At 42.4% G+C, this 20,656-nt stretch overlaps 1 protein-coding gene across 2 annotated transcripts in view; it reads left to right on the forward strand.

Moving 5' to 3' along the window:
- The first annotated feature begins 94 nt into the window (after positions 1 to 94).
- Positions 95 to 20,656, forward strand: part of FAM20B (FAM20B glycosaminoglycan xylosylkinase) — a 44,441-nt gene continuing 23,879 nt past the window's right edge. The window contains exons 1-2 of one of the 2 annotated variants that reach the window (XM_046680674.1): positions 95 to 452; positions 15,881 to 16,386. In XM_046680674.1, coding sequence (XP_046536630.1) covers positions 16,010 to 16,386 — 377 coding nt within the window. In that variant the 5' untranslated portion in view covers positions 95 to 452; positions 15,881 to 16,009. Of the gene's footprint in view, positions 453 to 7,023; positions 7,300 to 15,880; positions 16,387 to 20,656 lie in introns of those variants that run through there. The other variant, XM_046680672.1, reaches the window with a different exon arrangement.

Here is a 20,656-nt window from a genome sequence, read left to right on the forward strand (position 1 = left end):
GGGCGGGGCGCGGTGCGTGGCGCGCGCCGGGCGGGGGGCGCCTGGGGGCGGGGCGCCTCCCTGAGGGGCCGGGCGCCGGGCCCCGGAGCGGTCCCCGAGCGGCCGCGGGCGGGTCCCGACTGGGGCCCGCCGCTGGCTCGGAGACCGGCTTGGGCCCCGCGCCTCACCTCGCTGGCCCCGAGGCGGTTCCTGCGGGCGGTCGCGGCTGAGGGGCCGCGGCCTCGGCCGCCGCCTCCACGGCCCTCCGAGGCGCGGGCCTTACCTGGGGACGCGTGGGGCCGCCCGGGCTCCTTCTAGAGACCAACCCTCGCGTCCGGACGCGGTCCCCGGAGGCGGCTGGCCCCGGTGCCGCCCTCGCGTCCCGCCGAGCGCCCGCTGCGGCGGCCCGGGGAGGATCGCGGGCCCGCCTCGTGGCCAAGAAGCGCGAGTGACCTGCAGGCCCGAGGCGGGAGGTGGGGTAATCCTGCCCGGGGGTCCGCTGTGCGCTCGGGGTCGTGCCCCCCGCACTCGCAGTCGGGCGCAATTTAGGGAAATGATAAGGTAGTCCGAAGTGCGTTGCGCTTGAGATTTCATTTCCGGGTGTAATGGCCCGGCGATTAAGTGCGAACCGCAACGTTGCCATCAGTAATGAACGTGAGCAGTTGTCAGGCTGCGTCCTTGATTGTGGGAGCTGATAAGAGTTTCATTCTAATCGTGCTTCTGTTACCTGCATGTCTCCTGGTAGAAAGAGAAGGGGCAGAAGGATGTTGGAGAGAAAGTGGAGGGGACAGGGCATGGTTGGTGGTTAGAGAACTATTAGTCCTTTAAATGGCCATATCATTGTTTGGATGGGTGAGAAGTTTATAATTTGGGGAAATGAGAGATGCTTGATGCTGCGACTTGAGTTTAGCGCCGGGTATCAGTATCATTCCCACCCAGCCAGTTTCCCTCTGGAGGTTTGATTTCTCACCTTGAAAAGAAAGAATTAGGAGTGTGAGATCTTTTAGTTTTTAAATTGTAGGACTGTAAATATGTCGTCTGGTAGTTAAGATTGCTGTTTACTAACTATTCCTATCCTCCTTGTGTTGTAAATTAATGCATAAATTTCATTGGGGTTGATTTTTTTTAAGTTGGGTTACAGACCTCACTGTGCTTCTGTGTTACAAACATTCCTTGAGTTTATGCAGGACCTTGGAGCTAAACCTTAGAGCACTTCCACATATGTTATTTTTTGTCAAGAGATGTCTTTGAAAAACTGAGGTGCAGTGTTAAAGATGCTAAATTATTTGCCTAGACTCGGAGCCAATCTAAGGTAGATTTAAAACTAAATTAATGTTTTGTGTTAAATTAATAACTTTTCTGAAGTTTGTGAAATTGTTGGACTTTGGTCTCTAAACCATACAATGGAATCAGTCAACAGGAGGGCCTTCCACGTTTGAAAGTATCTATCAAAGGAAAATAAGAAGGCGCAAGCAAGTAATTCAGACTTTCAGCCTCACTCACAATAAAGTACAGTGATAGAAATGGATGGAGGTAAAAGATGATCACGATATCTTGGAGCTCACAGCTTTCCTGCAATGTGGCTGGTGAAAATGTGACATTGATTTGTTCTGTTTGTTTCTCTGGAATTAGTAGAAAAATAGCTATGATTTAGTTGAAGAATGAAAACTTGAAAACATATGCCCTGCTTTTCTTTCTGACTACTTTGAATTAGGGAACAAACAAATCACTTTTTTTTTTATCATCTAATCCTTTATGTCATAGAATTATTTTATGTTGAATTGATAATTCCCTGACTTTTAGTCCATTCTCTTGATTTCCATTTGTAGACTCCAACTCTTTCACACAGCCTTAAAGCTTCTGCTTTTTATCTTTTCTGAATTTCTAAGTGAAATTCAGAAATTGCATTTCTAAGTGAAATTTTCTGTTTCCTTTACTTGCAGGGCAGACTTCAGCTTCCTACACTTTGTGCGACGATCATTTCAGTGGTGTAAACCCTGAAGCCAGATCCTTCGGCTCTTGAATTGAGAACTTTTTAAAATGGTAGGCACAGTGGTTGTCTCTTGGTCATTGCTACAATCTCATAATAGAAGCAGGAAGCTGCTGTTTGTATTCTGTGGCCACAGTTGCAAACAATAAAAAGGAGACAGTCTTCTGAAGCTGTTGTCAGGTTTCTCTGGGACTAAGTGCCAGGTGGTTTTATAGATTGGAGTGGGAAGCACAGTTACAATGAGACACTACAGTTTGTTGTAATAGTGATGATGTAGTTTTCTGTCTGCACCTAACAGTGTGTAGCACATAATAGATGTACAGGAAATATTTGGTGGTTGAATGAATGAATGGAAAACAGTATGAGGGGAGGGGAAATAGTCTAGCACATATACTAAATTGTTTAGTTCTTTTTGTTAAAAAAAAAGCCAAGAAAATGTGTTTCAGATTCCTGTTGAAAATATGCTGTTGAGATGGGTATCTGTAAAGGGTGTTACTTGCTGGAGCTGCCTTGAGATTTGATTCTGTGATTATATGGTGTTCTAGCCACCTGCAGCCTCGGAGCAGCCTCTGGTGCTCTGGTTGGGTGCAGCTTCTCACTCTTGCTCTTGCAGCCTTCTCTGGCTAGGCTAACTGAGCACTTGGATTGGTAGTCAGATTTTTGCATAAATAGAAGAACTAGATCTCTTGGTAATGGCCACACTGGTATCATTGACCCTGACTGTCCATCTTCTCATCCCTTATATTGCGAGAGGGAGAAGGGAGTTATCCCTCCTTGAAGGGCTTCTCCAGCAGCTCCACTTTTCACATGCATGTGTTTCTCTCTCCCTCTTTTCCTTCCTTAGGCTGCCCCTGTAACTCCCAAGGACTAATGAATTTGTTAGCGCAGACCTGGGATACGGAAGACCTTACTTTGCAACTGAAACCAGCTTCTGACCAACTTATACTGTTGCGTGACTGTTAGAGCCATCTAGGAAAGAATATAATGCAAAGATCTCACTTGTGATTTTGTCTTTCTTATCCAAAAGCAAAAGAGGAAAGGTGTAGCTCTAGACCTGGTGAGTCTTGGTGCACCTCTCATCCCAGTATGAGAGAAGAAGGGAGGCTGATGCAGGAAAGAGATATGGAGCTTTGGTGTTTGTTTGGAGCTCTGTACTTTTGGCAAGGTAACAAGCCTGTGGAGGGAAGGGTCTTAATTTGGGTACATTATCAAAGCAGGTCAAGGAGTAGGCAATTATGAGTGTGTAACAGAACTAAGTACAGGTTGAGGCAGTGAGGTCTATCATTCCGTGCTCTCAAATGCTGACTTTCTGCTGTAGGAATGTAGCAGTGTCTCATTTATCTGCTATTGTTAGAGAATAAGGTATTATGAGCGAAAATTCTTATTTTAGGTATACTTTTTGTAGAAAAATTTCTACATTGTATTATGTGCTTTGTTTGCTTTTTAAGCAGTATAGTTTAACCTTTCTTTATTGACTCAAGGTTATGGTTACTAGCATCCATTACTGACAGTAATTGAGCAGGGCTTTGAGGTCATTGAAACATGTAGGTTGTTTGCCCCCTCTGCTTTTTGAATTCTTGAATCTGCTTTTAATAGTCAATCTACCTCTTCTTTCAGAGGTGGGAAAGCTGTACTTTTGCTGTTGTTAGTGTCCCTGCTGTCCTCTTTTGAATGTGCAGCTTCTGATCTTCTGTGGAATAGCAGCCCAGATAACACTGCTTCCTGAAATTGGATGTAAAACAGCTAAAAAGGCTTTGTGAGGGTCTGCCTGCTCTTCTCTGTTAGTGGATGAACTTTCTAAGCACTATTTTGGCTGCCCAAAGACCTTTTGTTCATTTCTTGTTTCTGATATCTTGGTTTAGATAATGAACTTGCACTCTATATAGGTGCGTTTGTGTTCCTGTGGTTCTTTCTGTTGAAAAAAGAAAATCATATGGAAGTATTAGTGTTGGTTCTTGTTTCAGAAAGCATTGCCAATAATACTTGAAGATCTGGTTCCGGCCCTGTCTTGTATCATTCTTGGGCAGTGTCTTGGACCATCTCCAGTCTTCCTCTTAGCATTTCCAGATTGTCTTTACTCCTAATCCCAACCAGTGCCAGGAACCAGGTTGGCAATAGGAATTGCCTTGAGAGGTGGAAGCGGGGTATACAGAAGGCAGCAATTTAAAATTGAGTATATAAAATTGGTATACATAATTGATATTTCTGCATTTTTTACTGTATAACTGAATTCATTACAGGACTTAGTTTCCCTGTGTCTATAAAAAGAGCCCTTCTTTATACCAAAGAGCTGAAGAAATTCTTATGACTAAAAGAGGTCTCTCTCCCTTGCTGTGCACTCCTTTCATTCAACAGGCATATATCGAGTACCTCCCATGTGCCCTGCACTGTGCTAGTTTACTTGGAAGTACAGAGAGAAGCATATCCCCTGTCCTGAGGAACTCAGTGTAGTAGAGGAGCCAGACATGCCAAAGAATACACGTGTGTATGTATTTATATTCATGTTATAACAAAAGGATCATGCCTGAAGCTACTCAGCCATAATTCAGCATAGACCTCCTTGGGGTTCTACTATTTCTAAAGTGATCCGTGGCCTGTCACCTTGACACACCCCAGAAGATAAGCTTAAAAATGTGAGGTGTTATTGTTGGATAAAGCTTATTAAAGCTTATATACTTTTCCAAGAACTGTAGTGAACTGAACAGTAAAGATGAAAATCTGAAGGGAAATGTTATATTATTTGAAATTCTATATTTATACTCTATATAGGAATTACATTCTGTAATACAGCCTTAAATGGTGGTTACATACTGACAATTGAGCAGTGAAACACCTAGAACCTAGGAAAGTTCATTATACCTGGCCCATTTGAAATAGAATGTAAATTCTTAAGCATTTTCACAGAATTTCTAGATAGCGAATACTGCTTGTGTTGGTTTTTTAGAACAAATCTCACCAGCAATATGAGCTGAAGACTTTTTCTTTTCATTTTTTGAGGAAGAGGGTTAGAGGGTTGCCCTAAATCAAGGTTTAAATGGGACAGGTTGTAGGAACTGAAGTTTTTTCAGACACTCTTATTGTCTGTTTTATTTTTACTCTCATGCCCAGGAAAAAGGCTACCTTAATGCTTCGTTAATGCCTAGTGATCATTTTAGTTAGCTTCCATCACAGGGAGCTGTTAGAGGGCTTCACGTAAGGGATTCTGGGTTTACAGATATGATTAAATGTTTAAGTGGAAATGAAAATAGGAAAATCTAACACTTAGACCACTTTGGACTCACTGGGAATTAGATTTTCTGTACCCGTAACTTAAGATACTCTTAAGGCTTATCTTAAAAGCATTAGGACATGCAAAGCTGTCATCTTTAAAACACAGAGCTGGGGCTGGCCCCGTGGCTGAGTGGTTAAGTTCTCACACTCCGCTGCAGGTGGCCCAGTGTTTCGTTGGTTCTAATCCTGGGCACGGACATGGCACTGCTCATCAAACCACGCTGAGGCAGCGTCCCACATGCCACAACTAGAAGGACCCATAACGAAGAATATACAACTATGTACTGGGGGGCTTTGGGGAGAAAAAGGAAAAAAATAAAATCTTTAAAAAAAATTAAAAAGATAAAACAGCTAGGGGCCAGTCTGCTTCTTGGTGGCCTGGGGTTCGCCGGTGCAGGCATGGCACCGCTTGGCAAAAGCCATGCTGTGGCAGGCGTCCCACATATAAAGTAGAGGAAGATGGGCGTGGATGTTAGCTCAGGGCCAGTCTTCCTCAGCAAAAAGAAGAGGATTGGCAGTAGTTAGCTCAGGGCTAATCTTCCTCAAAAAATAAATAAATAAATAATAAAACACAGAGCTAGTTTTCCAAACTGAAGAATGTTGTCAAGGGCATTCTGTCTCAGCCTTTTTTGTGAAATAGAGTAAATTCATCCTTCCCATCTGTTTCAGTTACATTAAATGTGGTAGAATGAACTTTGTAGAGAAGAGAAACAGGTTGGTCAAATTAATGACATAGCCTCCCAGTCTTCTGTTTCACGTGGTACCTACTCTGAAGGTACCCACTTGCTTACAGTCTTAGATACTACTCAAATTTAGGAAAGGGTTCGGATCAGAGATAGGAGACTACTAAAACTCTTAGTAGTGCCACACGAGTAGTCAGCCCCTGACTGTGTAACCCAGAAGGCAGCATAACCAGTGAGGGTTATTTTCTTTGCCATTCCTTCTCCACTCAGGAAGTTATCTTTGGGTTTTTGATACAGTAATAATGACTAACAAGCAATTACTATAGGTTGTCCAAGCACTAATTTTAGCACAGTACTTGTGGTAATGTTACTCATTTTTAACAGCTCTGTGAGTTAGGTAATAGTGTTCTTATTCCGTTTTTCATGTGAGGAAACTGAGGCCCAGAGAGGTTAGACATTAAATCACTTTCCCAAGTCCCACAGGAGGTGATAAAGCAGGCTTTCAGACCCAGACATGCTGAATGCAGAGCACACACTCTTAACCCCCCTGTCTCAGGATTTTATACAGGATACCTTGGAGATATTGTGAGTTCAGTTCTAGACCACTGCAATAAAGTGAATATCACAATAAAGTGAGTCACAGGACGTTTTTGCTTTCCCAGGGCATATAAAAGGTATGTTTACACTATTGTGTAGTCTATTAAGTGTGGAAAAGCATTATATCTAAAGAAACAATATACATCCCTTAATTAAAAATATATGTTGCTACAAAATGCTGACCATCATCTGAGCCTTCAGCAAGTTGTAATCTTTTTGCTGGTGGAGGGTCTTGCCTCAATGCTGATGGCTGCTGACTGATGAGGTGGTAGTTGCTGAAGGCTGGGGTGGCTGTGGCAATTTCTTAAAGTAAGACAACAAAGAAGTTTGCTGCGTAGGTTGGCTCTTCCTTTCACAGACGTTGTCTGTGTAGCAGGCAATGCTCTTTGATAGCATTTTACCCACAGTAGAACTTCTTTCAGAATTGGAGTCAGCCCTTTCAAACTCTGCCGTTGCGTTATCAACTTAGTTGATGCCATATGCTAAATCCTTTGTTGTCATTTCAACAGTCTTCACAGCATCTTCACCAGGAGTAGAATCCACCTCAAGAAACCACTTCTTTGCTCATCCGTTAGAAGCAGCTCCTCATCCGTTCAAGTTCTGTCCTGAGATTGCAGCGATTCGGTCCCACCTGCAGGCTGCACTTCTAGTTCTGGTTCTCTTGCTGTTTCCACCACGTGTGCAGTATCCTCCAGTGAAGTCTTGAACCCTCAACGTCATCCATGAGGATTGGAGTCACCTTCCAAACTCATGTCACTATTGATATTTTGACCTCTTCTCGTGAGTCACGAATGTTCTTAATGGCATCTAGAATGGTGAATCCTTTCCAGAAGGTTTTCAGTTTACTGTGCCCAGATACATCAGAGGAATCACCATCTATGGCAGCTGTAGCCTTACAAAATGTATTTTTCTTTTTTTTTTTTTAAAGATTGGCACCTGAGCTAACAACTGTTGCCAGTCTTCCTTTTTTTTTTTTTTCTGCTTTATCTTCCCAAACCCCCTGTACATAGTTGTATATCTTAGTTGCAGGTCCTTCTAGTTGTGGGTTGTGGGACGCCGCCTCAATGTGGCCTGACGAGCAGTGCCATGTCTGCACCCAGGATCTGAACCCTGGGCCGCCACAGCGGAGCGTGCAAACTTAACCACTCAGCCACGGAGCCAGCCCCTGTATTTCTTAAATAATAAGACTTGGAAGTCAAAATTACTCCTTGGTCAATGGGCTACGGAATGGATGTTGTGTTAGCAGGCATGAAAACAACATTGATTTCGTTGTGTATCTCCATCAGAGCTCTTAGGTAACCAGGTGCCTTGTCAATAAGCAGAACTATTTTGAAAGGAATCTTTTTTTTCTGAGCAGTAGGTCTCAACAGTGGGCTTAGAATATTCAGTAAACCATATTGTAAATAGATGTGCTGCCATCCAGGCTTTGTTGTTCCATTTATAGAGCACAGGTGGAGTAGACATAGCATAATTCTTAAGGGCCCTAGAATTTTCACAATGGTGAATGGACATTGGCTTCAATTTAAAGTCACCTGCTGCCTTAGCCCCTAACAAGAAAGTTGGCCTCTGCTTTGAAGCTTTAAGCAGGCATTGACTTCTCTAGCTGTGAAAGTCCTGATGGCGTTTCTTCCAGTATAAGGCTGTTTTGTCTATGTTGAGAATCTGTTGTTTAGTGTAGCCCCTTCTCTAATTATGTTAGCTAGATCTTCTGGCTAACTTGTGCAGCTTCTATGTGAACACTTGCTGCTTCACCTTGCACTTTTACGTTATGGAGACAGCTTCTTTCCTTGAACCTCATGAACTGACCACTACTAGCTTTGGACTTTTCTTCTGTAGCTTCCTCGTCCCTCTTGTTCTTCACAGAATTGAAGAGAGTTGGGGCCTGCTCTGGGTTAGGTTTTGGCTTAAAGGGATGTTGTGGCTGATTTGATGTTTTATCCAGACCACTAAAACTTTCTCCATATCAGCAGTAAGGCTGGTTCACTTTCTTCTATTTGTGTGTTCACTGGAGTAGCACTTTCAATTACCTTCAAGAACTTTTCCTTTGCATTTACAGCTTGGCTAACTGTTTGGTGCAAAAGGCCTAGTTTAAAGCCTGTTTTGGCTTTTGAGATGCCTTCCTCACTAAGCTGAAACATTTCTAGCTTTTGATTTGAAGCAAGAGATGTGTGACTCTTCCTTTCACGTGAACACTTAGAGGCCATTGTAGGGTTATTAATTGCCTTAATGTCAATAGTGCTGTGTCTCAGGGAATAGGCCCAAGGAGAGGGAGAGAGATGGGGGACTAGCTGGTTGGTGGACCAGAGAGAACACACACAAGATTTATTAAGTTCACCATCTTATGTGGGCACAGTTCAAAACAATTACTGTAGTAACATCCAAGATTACTGATCACAGACCACCATAGCAAATATAATAATAATGAAAATGTTTGAAATACTGCGAGAATTACCAAAACGTGACACAGAGTCACAAAGTGAAGAAACGCTGTTGGAAAATGGTGCCAAAAAACTTGCTTGACACAGGGTTGCCACAAACCTTCAATTTGTAAAATTGCAGTATCTGTGAAGCACAATAAAGTGAGGCACAATAAAATGAGGTATGCCCGGTGAATGAAGAAGCTATTTCTTAAGTGGAGAATTCGCAGAGAAAGGAAAACAATGTGTAGATCCTGATTAGTGATATTATTTGGTGTTAGTTTTTGTTTTAGTTGAAGAGTCCCAATGGAAGATGAAAAAGAAGAATAATGTGCTGTTGTGATGGGCAATGGGTGGCAGTGCAGGAGTGGTCTGGTTTTCTGGGGATACTCACGATTTATTCCCGAGTGTATTGATGCCATTTGGTATTGGAGGTCATTTTTGTTTTGTTTTGTGAGGAAGATTTGCCCTGAGCTAACGTCTGTGCCAGTCGTCCTCTATTTTGTATATGGGATATCTCCACAGCATGGCTGACAAGTGGAGTAGGTCTGTGCCCGGCGTACAAACTTGTGAACCCAGGCTGCTGAAACAGAATACCTGGAACTTTTAACCACTCAGCCATGGGGCTGGCCCCAATGGAGGTTTTGACTTCTTAGATAAAAGTACACAATGCTAAGTGGGAAGATTTCTGAATGCTCTTGATTTTACTTATAATAATTGTTACTAACCATCAGGAGAGACCGCATTTATTTCTACGGGGCAGCTAATAACAATGTAGCACAATGCTCTAATGTCACTACCAATTAAAAAACAAACAGGCAGTAAATCAGACTTAGCTCAGGGAGAAATTACATGTGCTTCTAATGTTTTTTGCTCTAAAGGGTTGTTATTTTTGCTAGTATTTATGCTTTGGCGCAAGTATTAATGTTAGGCTTTATAAACTGAGTGTGTATAGTTGTGTGCATGTGTGAGGTTAGCCTTGATTGCTCTAAAGTATGTAAATGCATTTCAGTAAATGATCCAGTTGAAATTCTATTTTTTTCTTGTTTTCTTGATTCTACTTTTTATCTTGCTAAACATCTACAATGAAGACAAAAGAAATGGAAGTGGTATATAACTTTCATAATGAATTTATTACTCTGTAGAAGGCATTAACAGTCATTTACAAATATGACCTAACAATTTATTAATCCAATCTTTATTTATATTAATGGTTAATTTAATGTTTCCTCTCTCCCTGAGAAGATTGTTTTTAGTCACATAATTTATTTCCCTATGTTTTTCCTGCAATATTTTTAATGCCCCCAAAATAGTTGTTATGGACAGAACAGATGTGAGAATGTTGGATTTTAGAAACTCCCCTAAAATTTAGTGGCTTGAGACAGTGATTTGTTATTATAATTACGTAGGCCAGCTGGGGTCAGCTGGTTGGTTCTTCTGCCCACATAGCATAGGCTGGGTTCACATATGTGGCTGTATTCAGCTGGGACCTCAACTGGAACTGGGATGCCATTGATGGCTTTACTTCTGTGTCTGGCCCCTCAACTGGGGTGGCCAGAAAAGCTAAGGGGCTGGCCAGGCCTCTCTCTATATAGGTGTCTTATCATTCAGTGCTGAGCTGCTTTTCATAGTAGCCTGGTCCCAAGTGGAAGCTGCCAGGTCTCTTGAGGCCTAGGCCCAGACCTGGCACACAGTCACTTCCTCAGCATTCTGTTGGTCAAAGCAAGTTACAAAGCCAGCCCAGATTCAGGGGGAGGAAAAATAGATTCCACTTCTTGATGGGAGGAATTGTTGGTGTCTGTCTTTGTAGACAGTGAACCAAAAACTCCTAATTAAATTTGGGTCTTAGCTCTTATACTCACCAAACCTTCAGAGGTTTACTGAAACCAACAATTACCAAAGAAGAAGTTTGTGAAAGGATCCTTGTAATCCCTGCTCAGGATCGAGGGGAGGGAGATTGTGTGAGTAAATATGATTATATACTAGTTATATAATAAATTCCACCCGTTTTGCCACAGATCTCCGTTGTTAATAGCCCTCTGTGTGAAATGTTCATACTGAACATTTTCCGTGTGGTACTTTACACTCAAAAGGCATGTTGCATTCCATTTATGTGGTAAGAACTTGATTTGACCGTTGAATTGGAAACGCAAAAAAGGGTTGTTACTGAAGCTTTCACTTTTAGTTGCTATTAGCAAAGGTTGGAATTTCTTCTCTGTGACCTTAGGAGAAGTAGTATTAGGTCATCAGCTCAGGGAGATTCAAGGGCACACTGCTACTAATGAGGCCTGGAACCTCACTGGTGGCTTGTGGGTGCCCCTAGTAAGGTGGTAAGTGTTGGGGCCAGGTGTTCTCATGTTCCTCAGCAGCCACATGCATTGAATTTTATCACGTGATGACTTACAGACCTCTGCACCAATGTATTTTTCTGCGTGTGTTCCTCCATACGTCAGCCAGGTTCTTGAACAGAGGGCTTTATACTAAGGCCTCTCTGTTTTCTGTGGAATCTCTCTCTCTTCTCCCAAAACAACTTAATAGTCATAAGTTTGTCCTTATAAAACATTTGTCAGACATGTAGGGTGGTGTGTGTGAGTGTGTGAAGAATGAGAGAAAATGAGCCTCCAAAGCAAGCCTCATTTAGCTGCTGGAGCTGAGAGTGAAACCAGGGTTCAGTAGGAAAATTCCGTATGAAGGTCTACCTTCCAGAACTCCAGTCTGGGAACTTATGCCAGCTGTTACTGTGAAGACTGCTATTTGCACTGCCTTTTTTATATTTAACATTTTTTGAGTTACGTTATTACCTTGAGTCTTTTTGTTCTATGAGGTAGGCTCCGTTCCACGTAACAGAAACATTAAAATAAATGCCCATAATATACTGGACAGCATTACATTGTTGGAGGCAATAATAGGAGGAGGTGAGAGCATGAAGTAGAGCAGGCAGACTCCTCTGGGAATACAGGTGAAGTTTTCACGAATAAATTGGAATATAGCCAGTGATCTTGCTTTAATTTCCTTACTATCTGAAATGGGGGATCTTCTTAGAAACCCAGTTTGCAGAGTGTAATATGCTGCTGTTTCAATTAAGAAAAGAAGATAATACAACATAGAAAGTGTGTCTTGGGTACCCTCCCCTCTCAAGCATACAGAAGTGAAGGGGAGTCTTCTGAAGAATAAGAAGTATACCATCATTAGAGGATGGAGGGGCTGACCTGGTGGCGTAGTGGTTAAGTTTGCACGCTCTGCTTTCGCGGCCTGGGGTTTGTGAGTTCAGATGCTGGGTACACACCACTCATCAGGCCATGCTGTGGTGGTGTCCCACATGCAAAAAATGCACAGCTGTTAGCTAGGGACAGTCTTCCTCAAGCAAAAAAAGAGGAAGATTGGCAACAGATGTTAGCCCAGGGCTGATTTTCCTCACCAAAAAAGAAGAAAGAAAGAGGATGGAATTATTCCGTATCATGCATCTCATACATTTTTAAGGAATAGGAGTTTTGCAAACTCATAGACTTTTTGTAGAAATTCCACAATAATCTCTAATCTAATAATCTCTAATCTCTAATTGAAATTGTCGATTTCTTAAATATCTTCATGCTTGCCCTGTGGGCTAAAGGAGTAGTTGCTTTCCAGCTAAAAGAAAACCTCCTCCTGAACTGTCAATATTTCCTCAGAAACAGAGACTATACTCTGACACTACCAAATAAACTGAGTTGTTAAGAGTGTTGGTAGAGAGATTGCCGAAAAGAGGAGGATAGCTGGTTAAGGATAGCCAGCATTAAGGTGCCTGTTGATACACTCTCACTCGGTACTGAATACCAAGGGAGAGTAAACCAGAGTCCTAAGATGCTTGCCAAGCCTCATTTGTGGTAGTTTGTTCAGTTTAGCTGAATAAGGCGTCTACCCTTACTATCTGGAGAGGATGCAAAGGGAGTTAAGCTCACTCAGGAACCGAGATTCTGAGAGGGGAATTAAGAACTATATCCGAGAAGATACTGGACAGGCAGAATGTAGTAAGTCCTGGTCTAAAGGAGGGACCAGAAATGGCTTTGGAGATGGCCTTTGAGTCAAGACAGATTAGGCTTTAAACAGAAGATGGCAATAAAGGGTAAGAGCAAGAGGCATTTTGAGAGCGTTCCAGCATGAAGAATGACAAGGGCAGAGGTCAGTGACACATGGCAGGGGCGGGGGCGGGGACCAGAGCTTGTTCCTGGTCCAGTTGGGTTGAAGCTGAGAAGAGAATGATGAGTGAAGAGATAAGAGTGATGCCTAGCAAAGCAGATTGGCTGAAGCGTTTAGGGTAGGGCTTTAATGCCTTGCTGAGGCATTTATAGAAATCAAAAGTGGTGTATGGTTAGAAAAGTGATTTTGCTGCATTACCTAGCCTGGACTGGAGAGTCTGGAAGCCAGAAGGCAGTTCTTTCAGTGATCCAGTAGAAAGTGGTGAACACTCAATTCAGTGGGGGCTGTTGGAGAGAAGGGCAGTGGAAGAGAATGATGCCAAATTGTGATCTTACTTGTTCTACTAGGATGTGGTGACTAATGACAAATGTGGGAGCCTGCTCAGCCTCTTCTTTAAACTTGCCCTCACTACTAATCTGCGGAGATAAATAGGGAAATACAGTAACAGTTGAACTCTGCAGTTCACTTAATAGAAATTGGTGTCCTAGTTGAGAGGATGAATTGTTGCAGCTCTGAATTGATGTGTTCTTCAAAAGGTATTGAAATTTCAAAGCTTAAAAGCACACAAACTCAGATTGCAGAATTGGACCGTTTTGTCTGAATTTTGGAGTTGCTAGAACTTCCTATTGCATTGGTGATTTTTAAAGAAACCCTCAATATCCCTAATCTTTATGCTAAATGTTTAGATATGATATGTTTATATAGCATGAGGCAGGAATTTCATTATTCGAAATGAAACGAGCACCATCATTAGAAGTTTGTGGGTTAACCAGACATTAGTCCTGAAGAATGCTTTGTGGGAAGTAAAAGTCTGTTCAGCTGACCCCTTTGTGCCAGAGACTTAGTGCAGCTGGAGGTGGTTGCAGCTGGAGGTACTGAGGTAGCAGTTGCTGACACAGCAGGATTTCTCTGTTACCGTTTATCACTGCAGCCTGAGATGTGTACCGTTGAACAAATAATTGAGGAAGTTGTGTGGTTTAGGTCGTGTTGGAACTAGCAAAAATCTCTGAAATCTACTCTGCTAGCATTGCCATTATCAGTAATAACAGGGAGCTGTTTTACTGAGTTTCACACTAAACTTGATACCATCACAATTACAATTTGGATGCACTTGAATTGCCTTTGTTTCAGCTAATGGTGTTATGTGCTCCCTGGGAGAGGATGATGAAACAAAACAGGTGGCTGGAGATAATTAGAATTTGAGGTCGACTCTCACTTTCTGCTTCTTCATGAAAATGAACAGAAAAGAGTGGTTAATCACTCAGAATAAACTGCATGTCAGCGGGCTCACCTGAAGGTGTTGCCCTTAGAGCACACTCTTGCTCTAGTAGACTGTTTTTGGATGTGTTTCCAGCTGTTATTAGGGGAGCAGTCTCCAGTTTGGGTGGGAATGGCTCAGCCTGAATCATTTGCCCTATCCTTTGTATTGGTTTTGTTTCCTCGATTAATGGTTTGAGTTTTAAGTGAATTGGAGAGTGAAGCAACACCCTGTTATCTTCTTGTCATCTTTGTCTTAGCCTAATGCTGTGCTGTCTATAAGTACAGGGCAGAGCAAGCTTGTGCGTGTTTTTAAATGGCCCTGTGGAGTGGAAAGCAACCTGTCAACATGCAAATGAGACTGAATCATATGTTCTTGACACTTGCAAAAATCTTCTATTTGGAATCTTTTAGCTTGAGAATTGACTAGAGTGTGGTCAGCCCCACATTGGAAGCGGCACTTCTTTATGTCTGTGGCATCAGTATCTTTGTTATGTGCCTGACCCAGTCCAGACTTAGTAGTGTTGCTATAGTACCAGGTTTCATTAGTTTTCCGGTCATGTTCTGCTAATAGCCAGATGGTATAAGGATATGTTTTTCCTTTACTTAATTTATCCAGATTTGATTATCCATATTTTACAGGGATTTTAATTCTGAAAAATAATTAGTGGAAGACTGATTAAGTAGAGATACGTGTCTGGGTGGTATATTTAAATATGTGCGCAGCAGATATGACCCATCCAGGATTGCTGGGGTATTTGGATTCCGAGGAGTTATTACGTTCCCATGTACCCTCTGCGGCATTTTTAGGAGTTCCTGTCTTACAACGTGTCATAAAACTTATATTTGGAGAAGATAAGAACTGGAAATTTACCAAATACTGGTGATTTTGAATGTTCAAAAGCCCTTTATGGATTTTGAAGGGTAAAAATGAAAGTTGAGTTATGCATTTTTTTTTTGACGAGGAAGATTGGCCCTGAGCTAACATCTGTTGCCAGTCTTCCTCTTTTGTTGTTTTTCTCCCTAAAGCCCCAGTACATAGTTGTGTATCCTAGTTGTAAGTCCTTCTAGTCCTATATGGGATGCCGCCACAGCATGGCTTGATGAGCGGTGTGTTCGGATCCACACCCAGGATCTGAACCAGTGAACCCTGGGCCGCGGAAGCTAAACGTGAGAACTTAACCACTCGGCCTTGGGGCTGGCCCTGTGCATATCTTAATATTTTATTTTTGTTGTGCTTTTTCTCATTGTATTGGTTTCTAGGAATTTGTATCAGTCTAAATAGCTCTGCACTCTATTAGAACAGGAGTATTTGCTTTTAAATTTTCATTATTCCTGGTTGTTACCTATTAGGTCCTTCCCCAGACTAGTTAATTGTAAATTATTGGGTCTTCTCAAGCATAAGATTAGCAAGGCCAAAAGAGTGAATAATATATTTGAGAGTTGCAAAAGATTCAGGAGTGGAAGAACAGAATTTCTGATTGAATTTTCCTTTATACTTGGGCTTTCAGGAATTGTAGGAGGTGCTTCAGTGAAGACATGGACCAGTGTGTGTAATCATGGAATCTCCTTGCTAACCATCACCACCTGCTCTCCTTGATAAGTGAGAGTGGGTCAAGGGATAAGGAAGAGAGGTCAACATGAAGCTGAAGCAGCGAATTGTGCTGTTAGCAATTCTCCTTGTCATCTTTATCTTCACCAAAGTTTTCCTGATTGACAACTTAGATACATCAGCTGCCAACCGGGAGGACCAGAGGGCTTTTCACCGAATGATGGCTGGCTTGCGGGTGGAGCTGGTGCCCAAGCTGGACCACACTTTGCAGTCTCCCTGGGAGATTGCAGCCCAGTGGGTGGTTCCCCGGGAAGTGTACCCTGAAGAGACACCAGAGCTGGGGGCAATCATGCATGCCATGGCCACCAAGAAAATCATTAAAGCTGATGTGGGTTATAAAGGGACACAACTGAAAGCCTTACTGATACTTGAAGGAGGACAGAAGGTTGTCTTCAAACCTAAGCGGTAAGTCTTCATCTTGGAAGTTCTGTGTACTAATTGGGTGATTCATGTGACTTGGGATTTATATAAGTGTTCATCTCCTTCTCTTGGTATTCTCTTCAGTAAAATGAAAGGGGTGGACTAGAAGATCTCTGAAGTCTTTTCTAGCTCTTAATGTTCTGTGATTCTTTGAGTAGGGGAAATTTATAGGAACATATTTTGGTTCTGTATAAGACTGAACTTTTTACAGTTAGAGCTATCCCTGATTTCTAAACTTACCAGATATCCACTTTGTGCCGGATATTAGAGATACAAAATGACTTGCTTAGGAAATAAGCAACTTGCCACCAAAAGTGTGCAGTTAAAGACAGGATAACCACATGTCAGAGATGCTGCAGAGTAGGAGTTAGCCAGAGTTGGAGAGGGTTTTGAATGGGTGACTAAAGTCCCTTTCAGCGCTGAAGCTGTGATTCTTTCATGGGATTTTGTGGATTTTTTTTTTTAGTTAATAGACTGGGTTTTTGGGGGAAAGTTTTAGGTTTACAAAAAAAGCAAGGGAAAGTACAGAGTTCCTATATACCCCTCCTCCCTGGTTTCTCCTATTAGCATCTTCCATTAGTGTGGTACATTTGTTACAGTTGATGAGCCAATATTAATTTATTAACTAAAGTCCATAGTTTACATTAAGCTTCACTCTTTGTGTTGTGCATTCTGTGGGTTTTGATAAGCATAGAGTGACAAATATCCACCACTACAGTATCATACAGAAGAGCTTCCCTGCCCTGAACGTCTCCTGTTCCCCCGTTCATCCTTCCCTCCCTCCCCTCGAGACCCTGGCAACCGCTGATCTTTTTACTGATTCCATTTTTTTCCTTTTCCAGAATGCCATGTAGTTGGAATCCTACCTTTTGTAGCTTTTTCAGATTGACTTCTCTCATGTAACAATATGCATTTAAGGTTCTTCCAGGTCTTTCTGTGTCTTGATAGCTGATTTCTTTTTATGGCTGAATAATATTCCATTGTGTGCATGTACCACAGTTTGTTTATCCATTCACCTACTGAAGGTCATCTTGGTTGCTTCCAAGTTTTGGCAATGATGAGTAAAGCTCTTATAAATGTTCATATGCAGGTTTTTGCATAGATGTAAGTTTTCAGCTCATTTGGGTAAATATCAAGGAGCATGATTGCTGGGTCCTATGGTAATAGTATGTTTAATTTTGTAAGAAACTGCCAAGCTATCTTCCAAAGTGGCTGTTCCATTTTACATTCCCACCAGCAATGAATGAGAGTTCCTGTTACTCTGCATCCTCACCAGCATTTGGTGGTGTCACTGTTTTGGCTTTTGGCCATTCTAATATGTGTGTAGTGATATGTCATTGTTGTTTCTTTTACCTGTTTTAAGCAGAGAACTGGGCCATTTTAGTTACCTCAGTCCGAAATCTGAACTAGAGAACAGGCTGAATCATATGTTGTTAGATGGTGATCTCTTTGGACTTCTCTGAGGATCTAAGGAGATAATTTGTGTGGCAATTCTATAGTATAATTTAAAAAAAATTTTTCTGTGAGTGTATGAATTTGAAATAGGTTAACATGATGGTGATTCATATTCTTTTGCCAGGAATTAATTACCAGTGAATTTTCTCGAAGTTTGTAATGTCTGCAATTTTCTGTGTACTAAACATTTTTTTCATTCGGCAATGGAGCTTTTGGGAGAATTATAACACGTACCTTTGGCTCTCTTGCTGGAGTGGGAGAGGAAATATAGAGTGTAAAGATGTACAGAATTCAACTGTGACCAGAGCAGGTGGCTTAGCTCCCTTCATTACCCAGCTTTCAGCAGATAATAGGCAGCCAGGGAACTAATATATTGGGATCCCAGGAATGGAAGGGATCTGCATTTGCCTGAAACTGGGAAGTGTGATGTATGGAAGATGTGGAAATTATGAAAGTTAAGAAATGCGTTATACTTTGGAAAATAGAAGAATCTGATTGGCAGGTAATGTGGAAACAGTATGGTTATATGGGCCTTGGGATCTAGTTTCCATTGAGTGCACACCATTTGCCAGGCATTACACTAAGTACTTTTGTATGTGTTAAGGCTTTTAACCTTCATCACAACTGTAGGCAGTTACAGTTCTTATTTCTAGAATAAGAAACAGGCTTAGAGAGAGTAACTAACTTGACAAATCACCTTGCAATGGCTATTGGAGCTGGTATTTGGATCTGTCAGAGTGTGAACAGCTGGTATTCTGCCAAATGTGTAATTCTCTTAAGTTTGTTTGCCTTCTATAAGTGTGATAACGTGGATCACCCATCATCAAAAATTACTAGTTTAGTTTTGAAATGTCGTCTTGACCTCTTGGTTTGTAGTCTGAGAGATCAGCAGCATAAGCAGAGTGATGGAAAGAAGGCAAACTAAAAACAAAATTTAAATTTGTGTAAGAAGAGATGAGTTGTGGACATTTTGTGTTTAAATAAGAGGATATCCTCTGCCCTCTGCTTGTACACTGGAGAATTGAGGATGAGCTGGGACAGCAGGAAGTGGGAGAAGGCAGACAGTCCCGATAGTGTGCGGTGTTAGTATTAGTCCAGGTGCTTCGCAGATAGGCTTGGGGTGTTCAGACACGGTGTAAGTGGAAGGACAAGGGGCCAGACTGGTTGACTAGGGGAGACGGCAGCAGATAAATGCATAAACTAACCTTAGTCACGGTTGCTTCATCTCATATCTCTTACTACCACTGCACCCTTCCCATTACCTTCCTCGTCCAGACCATCTTAAAAACTACTTTTATTCTTCCTCCAAATACCCATATTATCACTGTGCTTCCCAGCTTTCAAACGTCCAGGGACTTCCCGTTGCTAACCAGACAAAACCCAGCCTCACAGCCTAATGGTCAAGCCCCTCGCATTCTGGTCCTCCTCTCTACACCTTGTTCTTTATTCCTGTCAAACTGGTCCCCTGCTCCCCCACCACCTCCTGAACAGCCCATGTCCACTCCCAGCTCTAGGGGATTCTCCTCCCCCACCCCACAGGCCCTACGGGCCCCTGCAATGGGTGACAGCACTATTGGTCACTGCACACACTGACCTATGCTGATTACACCTGGCCGTAGCGCAGACTGGGGGAAGTGGGTGTACGTGTAAGTGCTTGTAGAAATTGACTCCAGTCCCAAAACACCCAGCAGATTGCTGTTCTGACCCCAGGGGCCTCAGAGGCTATTTAGTCCTAGTGTAAGTGCAAATTAATGTCCTTGGTCAGGCTCTGATGTCCTTCACCAGGATGATAGGAGTGATTTATTGGTAGTTACTGTACGAATTTTGCTGCTCTGTCAGTGACTTAAGATGGATTGCGCTCTGCTGAGAGGAAGGTCTAAGTCCTTACTGCTAAGTCAACACGTGTACCTTTCTTTAATAGTCGCTGTGGTTTCAGCATTTCTGGAGCCTGGTTGTCCATGTCCTACTGTTAGACGTGGAAGGTATGGATAGTTGATGAAATATACAGGACTGCAGTGATGCTTTTATTTGTACATTTTGCCTTACATTATAAAAGTGATTTTTTTCAATGTAGCTGTATCCATTCTGGAAGTAAACTGATTTTCACAGGCAAAAACAGCAGTTATGGTGGGAAAGGAACAGGATGGCAGGGGCCTAAGAGTGAGTAGAAATGAGTGAGTGATCTTAGGAAGTGCTGAAAAGGACCTGGGAGATCAGCTAGTCCAACCACTCATTTTACAGGTGAGGACAATGAGATCCCGAGTTCTGACATTCTGTATTTCACATAGCCAGAACATGAGCTAAGGATCAGAGCTTCGGACTCCAGTGCAGTTCTTTCATTTTGATTCTTATTCCTTTCCCTTTTCCTTCCCTCCTTTCTTCTCCCGCCCACCTCCAAAGTTCGTCGATTCCTCCAGGGTTTTACATTTCACTCCGAGCAGCCTATCGATGTACTGGAAAGCTCTCCAGTGTTTCACTGGAAGGAACGGACTGCACATCACCACATCTCTTTTGTGGCTCTGCTGGAGTCCTGAAAAATAAAGTATTCAAGGACTGTCCCCCAGCTTTACGGACAGGCCACAGCTGTGAGGGAGAGAGAAGTGCTTGAGTGGTGTCAGCTTTGGCTGCAGTCCTATTTCAAAATTGAGATGTACTTTGGAGTTAGGCAGTATAATCCTAGGTAGCCTGTGACACTAGAAACAAAAAAATACATCTGAGTATAATGACCATACTAGGAGACTGGTGTCCAACCAGGTGGTGATGCATAAATGTTTCATTACTTTGCCGTGAAAATGTGTTT

The sequence above is a fragment of the Equus quagga genome, chromosome 13 (assembly GCF_021613505.1).
Source record: "Equus quagga isolate Etosha38 chromosome 13, UCLA_HA_Equagga_1.0, whole genome shotgun sequence".
NCBI lineage: Eukaryota > Metazoa > Chordata > Mammalia > Perissodactyla > Equidae > Equus > Equus quagga.